General features: G+C 54.0%; 1 protein-coding gene across 6 annotated transcripts in view; it reads left to right on the top strand.

Annotated features, from left to right (window-relative positions):
• Positions 1 to 12,753, top strand: part of CDH22 (cadherin 22) — a 69,276-nt gene that overhangs the window by 17,360 nt on the left and 39,163 nt on the right. For all 6 annotated transcript variants that reach the window (XM_051632885.1, XM_051632882.1, XM_051632884.1 and 3 more), the window contains exons 2-3: positions 3,079 to 3,932; positions 8,147 to 8,441. In XM_051632885.1, the coding sequence (XP_051488845.1) occupies positions 3,717 to 3,932; positions 8,147 to 8,441 (511 nt within the window). In that variant the 5' untranslated portion in view covers positions 3,079 to 3,716. The remainder of the gene's footprint in view (positions 1 to 3,078; positions 3,933 to 8,146; positions 8,442 to 12,753) is intronic.

The following is a 12,753-nucleotide window of genomic DNA, read 5'->3' as shown; positions in this document are numbered from 1 at the left end:
AAAGAAAGGTGGGCACACCAAGACATGGCACTGACCGTAGCTGTGGCCTGAAGCTGTGACAGCAGAGAAACAGGCTGAGGATTTATGGGTGGGGAGGAAAGGTCCAGGTAGTGGCAGTGAGCCGTGCCACAGATGTCTCTGTCAGTGCTTCTGGGTCGCTTTGGGAGCCAAGGGCTGGGGACCCAAGTGTTTTATAGGCGCGCACCAAGGCAGTTGGGGTGATGCCACCTCCTCTGCTGCCCATGCCAACAGCTCAACTTTGGACATGAGACAACCACCATCAAGCCACAGTAGTTCAGATGAAGCAGCAGGATGAGAAATCTGTTAAATGTATAAAGCAGCATAATGGCTGGGGCTCTGAAGACAAGGTTGTGGTTCCCACAGCAACTGCAGCCCAGCCTGTGGTGCCCAGCAGGGCTCCCCTCGCCCTGGCAGGAGCTGCCCTCGTGGGGAACAGCCGGGTTGGGGGACAGCAGGGCTGGGCAAGTTGCCTTGGGACCCATGGCCAGGCTGGCCACCGGCCGGAGCAGCTGCTGGAGCTGGACTCACGTGCTGCAGCAGCTTTGCCCTGGCTTCTTCATCTGCCATGTTTCAGTGTGTGTTTAAATTGCTGCTTTTGCTGGTTTGTTGTTACCATTTAGGATTTAGCTACTTTGGCTTATGTGCTGTAGCCCTGGCAAGGCTGCAAGAATGGGCGCAGTGCCCGTTTCTGAACGGGCAGCAGTGCCACCCTTGCATGTGTGTCGGGCTGGCTCCAGAATGGGGCTTGGGTCGTCGGGACAGGGAGGAAATCAGCAGCTTGCAGCTGCCACTCCGGTGTGAAAGGGTGCAGGGAGGGGTGAGGGTGGCTCCCACTGCCCTCGCGGAGCCAGTGGTGCTGCTGCCTGCCAGCTGTGTACCGGGAGCCTGGGCACTCTCCTGCTGCCTCCAGGCCCTTGGATGCTGACATTACTCATAGTGCCTGGATTGGCACCACTGGGCTGGCTGCTTTCAGCCTCCTCAGTGTTCAGGAGGAGGAGGTCTTCAGTGGTTGCACATCTGCACTCTGGTGTGGCATTGCTGCCTTGTCAGGCTTCTGGCAGGGCTTAATAAACCAGCGTGAAATAGCCTGGATGCCATGAGGGTGTCAGGGTGGGCAGAGTAGGAGACTTCAGCAGCTGGTGACTGCCTCTCTCCAAGGCTCTGCTTACGTGGTAGTCCTTGAGAACATGTGCAAATGGACTATTTGTCAGGTTATCTGTTGCATTTACCAGGTACAACCTGTTTGTGCTCAAACTTTGGACACAGCTGGAGGCATTGCCTGCAAAAGTGGTGCAGAGTGGCAAGGACAGAGATGCTGGATAGATGTTCTTCCTGCACTAACTGTTTGCCCTGAGTGCTGGCCTGAAGCTCTAGCTCTGGCACAGCTTGTGCTGTTCAGTTTATTGATATCTCTGTCTCTCTGAGGAACTTATTCCAAAATAGCCAGAAATTTCCCAGATGTGAGAAATCAAAGAGATGCTGTTTGTGGCAGTGGTACACTGTATTTTGTTATATAGACCTTCTATATATCTACCTAAGTGTGATAAACGAGGTTTGTATGTGTCCTGTGGCTGTCATTGTTAATGCCCTGCTCTGAATGCTGCTGCTGGTGGGGCAGCCTCAGCTCTGTTGCTCCAGAGTGGGACCTTTGTATCTGTGCTGGATCAATGCAGGCTGCAGTTACTTTACCCTGTGAGACTTCTAAGAGTGGGAAGGAACAACTCAGTCCATCACCCATCTGCAAGTCATCTCAGTCTCCAAAGTATCATCTCTGATGTTGAATATTTTGATGTCTGGTGATAGGGGTTCTCACCAGATTGGCGAGAGCAGGCAGCCCTTTGGGAGCAGTGGAGTGGCTTCTGTGTGAGGAGACCTGACTGCCAGTCATGTCATTGCCAACAACCTCACGTGGCTGGGGTGGATATGTCTTAATAAGAAGCAGTCTGGCAGGGAAGAGGGGTGGGGAGGAATGTTTGTGCTTCTGTACCATGATTGCTATCATAAAAATACACCAGAGACCCTGTGCTTCTTGGAGCATGAAGTGCATGGGACTTGCACAAATGACAGCTGACATGTGCATGGAATATAGCATGTGTACATCCAAACGATGCACAAATATGGACAAAAGAGAGCACTAGTGTGTAATGAGTGTTCTTAGCTAGTCATGGGATAAAACGAGTGTGAGCCCTTGTGTGTGAATGGATCTGTGCAATTGCATGTGCCATGAATAGGCAGTGCAGAACAACGCCTGGCGCTCGTGCTCCACGTGTCACAGTGTTTGTCCAGGCAGGCAGCTGCAGAACTGGTGGTGCAGCTCACTGGGTACGTTTGTGAAACAGCCCAGTTAGTGCTAGGAAGAGCCAGGAAAATACTTGTCTGCTGCTCCTACTCTGAACTGTTTAGAATCATGCAGTTCCCCTTCTGTGGGGAGTAGATGGCTGTCTAGTCTAGGATTGTCCCTCTTTCCCTTCATCGTCTTTCCCCCTCCTATTTAGAATATGAGAGGAGATAAATTCTGGGAACTGGTGAAGATGTGTGTGTTCTCTGAGCAAGATCTAGCTGTGGCGGATCACAGGGCTCTGGTGGAAGCTCAGGGTATTGGTGCAGGGAGAGATGGATGCTGCATCCTCATCTCCTGATCAAGCCTGTTTGCCCCAGGTACTGTCTGAATGCAATCTGGCCTTGGCCACAGGTACTCATGTCTTCATCCTTAGTGCTTTGTGGGTGGCTTGAAGTGTACTCCAGAGCCCTTTCTTAAACTGTTGGCTTTAAAGTCAGCCAGGAGCAAGTCCTTGAACAGATGCTTTTCTCGTAGTGAGCAGGTGCCCTTGACAGTGGGGCTCTGTGGTCTTGGGGGGCCTGCTGGAGCAGATGTCCAGAGTGATGAGAGTTCTTCAGCGTGCTGTCCTCCCTTCCAGGGTCTAGAGCAGGACCTGCAGGTCTGGGCTCTGCTGTGGGGCACCTGGGGCAGGGCAGGGTGGGAGATACTGACCAAGGCTGCGAGGGCAGCATGGAGCCCTGCTCTCACACCAGCACTGACATCTTGGCCTTTTCCAGGCTCCTGAGGATGCTGCCGGCTGCCCTGCACCTCCCTGCGTGAGCCAGCAGAGGATGGAAGCGACCAGCATCAGCTGGGCCAAGGACCCCTCACCAGGTGCTGGGAGGTCACCCCCCTGAAGATGGGAGTTACAAATGGGCTTGTGAAACGCACCTGTGGCACAGGCACCTGTGCCGCCAGACTTGTCGGGCAGTAGTCCAGGGCCACCGCAGGACAGGCAGACTTCAGCCACAGCAGCTCATCCTGTGAACTCCTCTGAAACCGCGGGTGGAAAAGCTTCCCTCCTCTTCCCGTGAATGACGGCGGCGGGCGCCCCTGCCCAGCGGCGGGGTGGGCGGCAGCCCCGCTCGGAGCCCTGCAGCTCTGCCTGTCCCCGGGGACAAATGCCAGCTGCCCGGCTCTCCTGCGGAGCCCCGGGAGCAGCCCGTGAGGCACCAGCACCGATAGCTCCCGTGCGGGCCGCGGGCGCTCCGGGACGGCTGCGGTGACAGGAGTGACAGGCCGCGGCCTGCAGCAGCCGGGGGGCTCGTCGTCGGCTGCGGAGCCCCGGGCTGCTGCTCTGGACCTTACTCCTCTTCCCTACCGGATGCTGGTTGCCTGTCCAAAAGCTGCTGCTCATGCAGCCTCCTAGAGTGCGATGGCGAAGGGTCTGCAGGGCTTCTCGTGGACCGTGCTGCTGCTGTTCTGTGCCGTGCAGGAGCTGGGGGCCTGGGCCGCGGTGGAGGGCGCAGGCCCGGGGCAGCCAGGGCCCCCTGCGCTGCTGGCCAGCGGGCGAGTGAAGCGTGGCTGGGTCTGGAACCAGTTCTTTGTGGTGGAGGAGTACACAGGCACGGAGCCGCTGTATGTGGGGAAGGTAAGGTGCCGCTGTGCCTCGGCGGGCTGAGCTGGGCAGGCTGGCAGCACGGCCCAGCGGGGGGGGAAGAGGGCCTGCGTGAGGGCTGCTCGTGGGGGCCTGCTTAGAGAAGTCTACAGATTGGGATGGCATGAGCCCAGTTGGTCCCTGCCGGGCAGTGGTGAAGTTAATGTGCTCCCAGAGACTCAAGGGCAGGAGGACACCAAAATTCACATTGTTCTGGTTGTGTGCTGGGTTCTCCTGTTTGGGTTGGGTGCAAGAAGTGCAGCTCTGGGTGTGGTAGGGAAAGTGGGGAAGGCTCAGCCTCACCTCTGTGGGAGGACCTGCTGGGCTGGAGTGCATGTGCACACCAGACAACATGGGCATCTGCTCATGCTGGTCCCTCCCATGTCATGGGAGCCAAAGTGCTGCTGTAGCACCAAGGGCCTTCCTGCCCTGCAGTTGCTGCCACAGGTGCAACCCTGACTTCCTGCAGGTGGTCCATCTCTGGTCCTGTGGCCCTTTCAGCAGGGGGATAATGTGCTTGGTTTTCTTTTGTGGCCCTTCCCCGTATCTCCCCCTGGGTCCTGGAAAGGCTCTGCTCTGTAGGACCTGCAGGCTACAGTGGCTGTTTCCTACCTAATTATCTCTGCAGACTGGGGCTGGCAGAGATGTCCTTCTCTAGTTGCAGCGTGGAAATCCTGCTTGCTTGTGGACAGAGCGAGGTTGCTGTGGGGTTTATGTATCTCAGGCTGACCTGCACAGTGTGGTGTGTGGAGGCTAGACATGAACCTCTGCTTCCTCCACTCCTGGTGTCTTGAGGCTGAAGGAGTGCTTTGCCTTGGAGCTGCTGGGCTTCATACTTTTCTGGGAGCTGTGGAGAAGCTGACCTGTGGCTCCCATGTGTTGTTTGCATACTGATGAAGGCAGGGCTAGCTGTTGGAACTAAAAGAGCATGCTGCAGGCCAGCTAGCGCTGCCCTGTGGGCACACAGGCCCTCCCCAAAGGAAAGTGCCCAAGAGCTCATGCAGCAGGGCTGTCTGATGGCCTCAGCTGTCTGGTCATGAGTCTGGAGGAGGCTTGAAAATGGGCTTCTTGGCGAGGGGCCAGGTGGGATTTCAGTGGTGATTTGTGTCCATTTCAGCACACACTCAAAAGCTGCACTTCTCCACCACGATGCTCAATGCAGTTACAGCTAATTCACAGCTCCCCTGGGAAGTGACTCGGAGCACCAGGCCCTGTCAAACTCCAGAGGTAGCCTAGCAACCGCCCCATCTCCAACAGGAACCCAGGAACCTACAACTAAACCATTTTACAGCCCCTTTCCACATCATTCACCGCATCACCTGTCCCTCTCAGAATGAACAGCCAGTCTGCTGGGAATGCCATTCCCTGTCGATATTGCTCCTGTGGGATGAAAGCAACCTGGCGCTGGGAGAAGCTGGGGTGCCTGGCAGGGCTGGGGTGGCCCCTGGTTTCCTGGGACAGTGTGCCAGCCTTCCCGGCACTGCTGGTGGGTCCAGAGCCTTCCTGTAGGGGACCTGCTGCTCCCGGTGCTGCAGCGGGGGCCTGTCCTCCACGGAGGCCTCTTGCACACCTACGTGTGGTTTTCAAAGGGCTGATACCATTTCCATAAAATCTGGGTTCTCAAGCTAATCCTTCTTCTGAACTGTAATTTCCCCTGAGGCTGCTGTCAGTTTGATGTGGATTTCTTTGGGTTTTTTTAAAATAGAATTATGGGGTCAGCACTAGTTACAAACTTCAACATGTGGACAGATCTATTTTAGATAGAGCAGAGGATTAAAGGGAAAAAAGCAGATTTAATTAAGTTGCTAATATTTAAAGAAAATTGATGAACTTGGGCTTTATGAGTTGGAGCAAACAGACTGAGCCTTTATTACAGGCTAGTTTTTATGTGATTTTCTTTCTTTTCCAGCCCCACAGTTGTTCTTTATTTCTGTATCCCCACTTTCTGTTTAATCGCTTTTAATAAGGAATGTGCACTTCTGTTCACATTAATTTGATTTAATTCTTAGTAAGTAATTAATGGCTTTGCAAAATTCCTGGTTGTAGCTTTTTAGGACAAGGGAACTAGTTCCCTGTTCAGCAGACTGAACAGACTAGCCTTGTGTACCCCATGGGATGGCCCTGGTGGCTGCAGGAACTTGTGTCCTTGGCCAGAGGAGCCGAGTGGGCAGTGGGGGGACCCCTCTGCTCCTGGGGGGAAGGCATAGCAGGCCCGGGGCTCCATGTCCTGCCTGGGCCTCCCAGCTTCCCTTGCCAGCCATGCAAGTGGCAGCAGGGTCTCCACACCTGCCTGGGCAGGACAGAGCACCCCCAGGATCTGGCATCACCGCTCAGATGTCTTTAGACTGTTATCCAGCCCTCCCCATTAGTTGTTGTTTAGTCAAGCAGCACAGATTTAGCTCTTTTAATCTTTCCTTGTAAATCAATCTCTACAGCTCCCTGAGCCCAGGCTCCATTTTTCTTCCCAGTGTTCCAGTTTGCAGGGGTGCTGGTGTCTCATCCAAGCAGTCAGCAATGAGGAAATATGTAAATAGAATGTGCTGAGAGCTCATGTGGTTCTGGGAAGAGGTGCTGGGTGGCTTATCTCTGGCCTAATTATTAATCACAAGCCTGGTGTTCAGCAGAAAAATACAGGTTTCTGTACAGACCAGGTGCATCTCTTTCTTTCTGACAAGCTTGATCTCTAGTGGAGTAGCAGTGAACCATTAGGGAGAGGATTATAAAGTGGAGGGGGCTGCAAGCTCTCTAGCATGGAGGGCTAGGGCAGGATGCTCCTGCCCCAGAGCCCTCCTGGGCTCAGCCCCACTCGCTAGCTGAGTGAGGGTCTCCTTCCCAGGCAAGCCCTGGGAGGTGTTTCAGCATGGGTGGTGATATGAAAATGCTGTGTAAAAATGCATTGAACTGTCTAATGCGTGGGCCTCTCACTTATGAAATAAATACATAAACTGCATCTAACAAGACAAACATAATGAAGGCACCATAAAAAAGAGGCAGCTCTGGTATAAATTCTTGCTGGTAGAGCTGTATGTCTGAAAGGTGGATTATAGAACTGCAGTTTGGAAGATTGAATGGCCCATAAACATTTTCATATTTCATTAGCTGATTAATGGACGACTTTCATTTGGGGGTGGAGGGGCATGAACACAACTTTGCTGATTCTAAGCAGAAATTGTAGGAAGCAAATGAAAGCAGCTGATGAAACCTTTCCGGAGGCCTGTCCTGTTATGGATTGTCCCAATTAATGCCCATGCTGCTCTCTGTCAAGATGCATTCTGCCTGTCCAGTTACTGTTAATAGATTTCTCATAAGTGGCTGGATTGTAAAAACCTCATAACTCAGTTTAATGCCACCAATAAAATTATCTCTGGACGTCTAGCCTGGATTCCAGTCAGCTCCAGGTCCATGGGGAGCTGCTGTTTACCCTTTCTTTTCCTAATTTCAAATGTATTCTTAATTAGAAAATGAATCGGAGATTGGCTACAAAAGCATCTTCCCCAGGGGCTTCTTTTCATCCTGAATACAAGCCTGGTTTGCCATGTTCTCCTGCAGAGTTTGCTCGGGTGGGTACTCTGGGTGTGATGTGGGGGTTGTCCCCCCCTTGCAGGGCCCTGTCAGCCCAGTACTGGTGTGCAGAGGGTGCGTGAGCTCCTGGGCAGGGAGAAGTGCCAGCAGCAACTGCCCAGAAGGCGGAGGGGGCTGAAGCTGGGCAGGGTAAGGGTGGGCTTTGGGCAGCTGGCTGGGAAGATGGGATGGCTGCTGGGACACTGGTGCTGAGCTGCCTTACACCCCAGTTGGCTGTCATCTTGGGAGAGGTGATCCTACACTGCCAGGGTCCTGCACAGGGAAGCCTCTTCTGGAGCACTGTTAAGCTGTCCTTCCCTTTTCCAGCATTTCCCTAACCCTGTAGTGGTGGGGTTTGTCCCTTGGTCTGTGGTGTGGGTGGCTACTACAGGATTTGTGATCTGCCAAGAATATGATGACATAGTCAGGACTGAAGCTGCAGTTTATTGGGCCTTCCTCCATGCACAGGCATCCTTTGGTGGTGCCCTGTGCTGCTCTCCAGTGCAGCAGTAGCAGAGGGAGCAGATGGGCATCACACAGGGACCATGAGCACTTTGCACCAGGGGCTCCACACCTGTGTGGTCTTAGCTGTGTGGGGACAAGCATGGCCCCAGCCTGTTCCCACCCTCTTCCTCTTTCCCTGGCAGATCCACTCGGACTCAGATGAGGGGGACGGCTCCATCAAGTACACTATCTCCGGGGAGGGCGCAGGGACTATCTTCCTCATTGATGAGATCACAGGTGACATCCATGCCACCGAGCGCCTGGACCGGGAGCAGAAAACCTTCTATACACTGCGGGCTCAGGCCCGTGACCGGCAGACGGACCAGCTGCTGGAGCCAGAGTCAGAGTTCATCATCAAGGTGCAGGACATCAATGACAGCGAGCCCCGGTTCCTGGAGGGGCCCTACATCGGCAGCGTGGCTGAGCTGTCCCCTGTCGGTAGGTCTGGGTGGGAGCAAGTGGGATGGGAAACCCGTGCATCTCTCCTGTCAAACCTTTAGCCCACAGTGCCCCACAAAACTGCCTGCAAATCCTAGGGATTCCAGTTGAGACCACAGCTAGCAAGCCAAAAGGGAAAAATAAATAAGATGGCTTAAGGAAAACAAGTGAATAAATCCTTTGAGCTGATTGCCAGGCTGTGGCTGAGCGCTCAGTCTCAGCCCTGAGCTCTGCCCTGGAGGCAGGTCCTGAGCTGTGCCAGCTGCCTGCTGTGCAGTTACTACCCTGGTTTTGCACAGCCCCTTCTCTCCCACACACTGGGGGAGATTCTGAACCCTTGCATAATGAGGGGCTCATGCCTACCTCTGGCTCAGATGAGACTGTGCAGTGTTACTCGCTCCCTGCTTGTGCCCCAGCCCCTCAGGCCGTCCTCTGTGTGCTGCTTTGCTGCTCCAAAGCCCAGTGACTGCCCTGCCATCCCTCCCCTTGCACACCCCCATGCAGTACTGCCCAGCCACTCACCTGGCTTATGGCTGAGACAGGGGAACTCGTGTTCCCTGTGACAGAACCGCGGCTTCCCCATGTCACTGTTGTCCTGCCCATCCTCTTGGCCAGCAGGTGTCTTTAAGTCCATTGATGATCAGCCTCACTGAAGTGCTGAGGGCTGGGCTGGGACATGTGCCACCAGTCTGTGTGAGTCTGTCTCCCCCAGGGGAGACAGAAGGGGACAGTGAGCTCTGCACTCACCTGAGTGTTGGGAGGGATGCAGGGAGGTGATGCATGAGCTGTAGTGTTTCTACCCTTCCTCCCTGTGCTGGCCCGGTGGTGGGTTCCCATGCTGCTCAGCACAGCTCCAGCCCAGGGGGTGAGGCTGGCTGGCTGCACCGCCCGGTGTCACCAAGTCCCTGTCCCTGCTGGGCTGGCTGTTGTCCCTGTTGCCTGGGAGAGCCTGCAGCCAGCTGTGTGGGCTGCTCTCCAATCACTGTTCTCCAAAGGCTGCATCAAGGTAGGAGCCCAAGTTCTGCAGAAGGCTGAGTAACATCAAAGATAAGGCAGGTCCCCAGCACTGTCAGCAGGGGGATAGCGACAGTGCCAGGAGGGCAGCAAGCTCTGAGGAGGAGAGCAGCTGGGGGGGCAGGTCGGGGACCCACCGGGTCCTATGTGGCTGTGCAGAAGGGTCTGGCTGATGAAGACCATCCTGGAAGCAGGGTGCAGGGAGTGGTGCTCAGGGTTCTGCTGCCTCGGAACACAGCTCTGGCTCTCGGTATCGATGTGCAGTGTATTGCGAGACTGGTGCTCGGACCTCAGCAGGTAGAGAGGTGCAGGAATTGCCCACACCAGCAGAGCTGCTGCTGCTGCCTGGGCTTCTGGGTAGAGATGGGTGGAGAGCAAGCTCTCCTGAGTCAGCCCAAGCTCTCCTTCCTCTTCCAATTACCTGCACAAATCCTTTCCTGAGTCAGAGACTGACCCCTTGCACTATAGCCATGTGCTTCTGTAGAAATGAAAGACAGCATGTGGGCAGCAAAGCAGGAGGCATCCTGTTCCCAAAGGGAAGAAAGAAATTAAATTAATCTATTTTGCTTTAACAACATTTAAAAAGGAATGAATTCTCAACTCTGAGTATTAGACAAGGAACCCAGTTCTTTGAAAATCACTAACAATTATAGAGCTGCCTGATCAGACTGATGTGAACAAGACATATCAAAGGAGACAGTTTCTATGCGAAACTGGAGATCAGAGGGAGAAAGAAACACGGTTTCACAACATTAAAGGAGGCAATTCCTGCAAATTAAAACACTCAGAAGTTAAAAGTAAAGAGAAGTGCTGTGAACAGCGTGGGCTGTGCTTCCAAGCTGCATGCTCAGAGAGGGGAGATGGAGCCAAGAGCGTGCTCTGCTTACCAGGCTGAGGGCTGTCTGCCTGAGGCAACCTCGGAGTTTTCTGTAGCCTGTTGATCCCAGGGAGTGGAAGGGCTCCTGCAGCAGCCTGCCCTGGAGATGGCCCAGCTAACAGGGCAGGGAGAGCTTCACGCAGCATCTTCAAGCTGTGCTACCACATGGTCCCCTGCAGTGTGAATATGGAGCTGGAGGGTGGCACCCACGTGCTGCTGCAAGTCCCCAGCTCCCTCCCAGTTCTCCCTTGGTTTACCAGTACTATGCCCAGGAACAGGTAGCATAAAGGATGGGATGGACACATCCTGTGAAAGCATGAACAAGCAAACCTGAGAAGTTGTTTCCTTAACCCTCTGGCATTTTTTGTGGTTGGTATCAGTGGAGATGTTTGCTGTTTCTGAGCTGGACCTCCTAGACCTGAGGGTGTTCCATAAGACAGAATGTGTAACATGCCTTGCTGCCTTCCTGAATGTGGATGGAGGTGATCCTCTGTGCTGGCCAAGTTGGGAAGGCTGGGCAGCCTGGGGAGAGCTTGGATTGGCAATTAATACATCAGGATCAAGGTTGAAGCCTGGGGACCAGCTGGCAAACTTGCCTGGTCTCAGCTCCATTTGGGTGCAGATGTTTTCCCAGATTATCAGTGTTTCTGGTTCAACTGTGCTCTCTGCTGGGAAAGGGGCTGGGATGAAGCCATCCCAGGGACAGGGCTACTCCAGCTTGGAGCATGTTTGCAGGGACCTGTTATTTCCCTGTCTCTGCTCCTCTGACAGCCTTAGCTCTGCTGCCCAGCCTGAAGAGTATAGGGTGACCCCCTTTCTTCCTCCTTTCCCCTCCTTGCCTTCCCAGACCTTGCTGGGGCTTGTGCTTGGGGCTGCCCTAGTGAGTGGTTTTTTCCTCTCTCTCACTCATGGCAGTTACCGGACACAGCTCCCCATTCCCTGCCAAAAGCTTAGTCCCAGATCCCAGAGGTGGGTACCTTCCTGGGGCATAAAGAGGAATAAAACAAGTATGGTCAGATCCGTTCTGTGACAGCAGTAGCAGATCAAAGGACATTATTTGCATAATGAAGCAGTACTAATTGGGAGGGAAAATAATTTGATTTCATAGTGTCTAAGAGGGAATAACAAATGAGAGAACTGCACAAACTCAGAGTAGCTGGGAGTGTTTTGCAACACACCTGCCCCTTGCTCTGTGCTGGGGCTAGGGTGCAGATGGCTTGGGTTGGACCTGGGGCTGGTGGGGATGGCAGTGGGAGCTGCAGGGGGGAAGGGGCTGTCCCTGCTCAGCCCCCAGTGGGAGCAGGGCCTTGTCCTGCCCCAGGGCTGGCAAAAGGGTGTAGGGGCTGGTGGTGCTGCCTGGGAGTAGTTTCGCTGACTCCCCCAGTGCCTGCTGCCAGGCAGTCCAAGGAGCAGCCTGTCTGCAGGATGGGGCCTGGACTGCAAACCCTGTTTCAGCCCTGCTGCTGTCCTGTAACCTCAAGAAGAAACTGTGGGCTAAGAGCTTCTAGGCTGTTCTGTGCTGGCACCTGAGGCTGGGCTTCTGCAGGAGTACCCCAGTGCAGATCACTCCAAAATGTCTTGAGTTGAGCAGAGCCCAGTACCACAGTAAGGGACCTTGGAGCTGCAGAAGAAGGTAGGATGGGAATCAGCCAACTGCTTGGGAACTGCAGGAGCTTCACCTTATAACAAGAGATGCTAAAATTAGCTGTTTTGGGCTCCCTTCCTGAGCTCCCTGGGGTATGCTTAACATCTGTCTGCTGCACACAGGCAGGAGCCCAAATCCAGCACACAGTGCATCCTGCAAGACAGCTCTGCTGTCTGCACAGAGAGGGTGTTGCAACCCAGAGCTTGCTTCTGGGCTGTCTGGGGAGCATGCAGAGCCCAGAGTGAGGGACATGCTGGGAAATGTGCAATCTTTCATCAAACACCACTCCTCCCTTGGTGCATTTTGCTCTCCTCTGTGTAGCATCAAGTCCAGATTAGAGATTATTTGACTGTACAGACAAACTTGGGGTCAAGCCTTGACTCTAGCACAAAGCTGGCTGAATGCAGAAGTGATTATTGTGACGAGAAATTGTTTAATCTCCATGCGGGAAGCAGAGAAAAGCAATTTGTTTAACATGCAGTCAGTCAGATTGTTTTTGTTTTGTTTTGTTTTTTCTTCCCTCGATAGTGCTCAAAACACTCGTGTCCATCTGAAAGGAGATGGGGCAGCTGGGAGCTGAGGTTTGCCCTGCCTGTTGGTCCTTGGGGACACTTACCCCTTCCCTTCCAGCGCTGCGCTCCTGGTCATGGTACAAGATCTGAGCCCTCAGCCCTGCACATCTGAGCACCTGCTACACCCTCTCTACATCCATTCAGCATGTGCCCCTTCTTTGTAATGATGGGGTTTGCTCCCCAAGGCACCACACTTACCTGCTT

Source organism: Apus apus, chromosome 15 (assembly GCF_020740795.1).
Source record: "Apus apus isolate bApuApu2 chromosome 15, bApuApu2.pri.cur, whole genome shotgun sequence".
NCBI lineage: Eukaryota > Metazoa > Chordata > Aves > Apodiformes > Apodidae > Apus > Apus apus.
The sequence above is the reverse complement of the archived record's forward strand: the minus strand, read 5'-3'. Positions and strand labels throughout refer to the sequence as shown.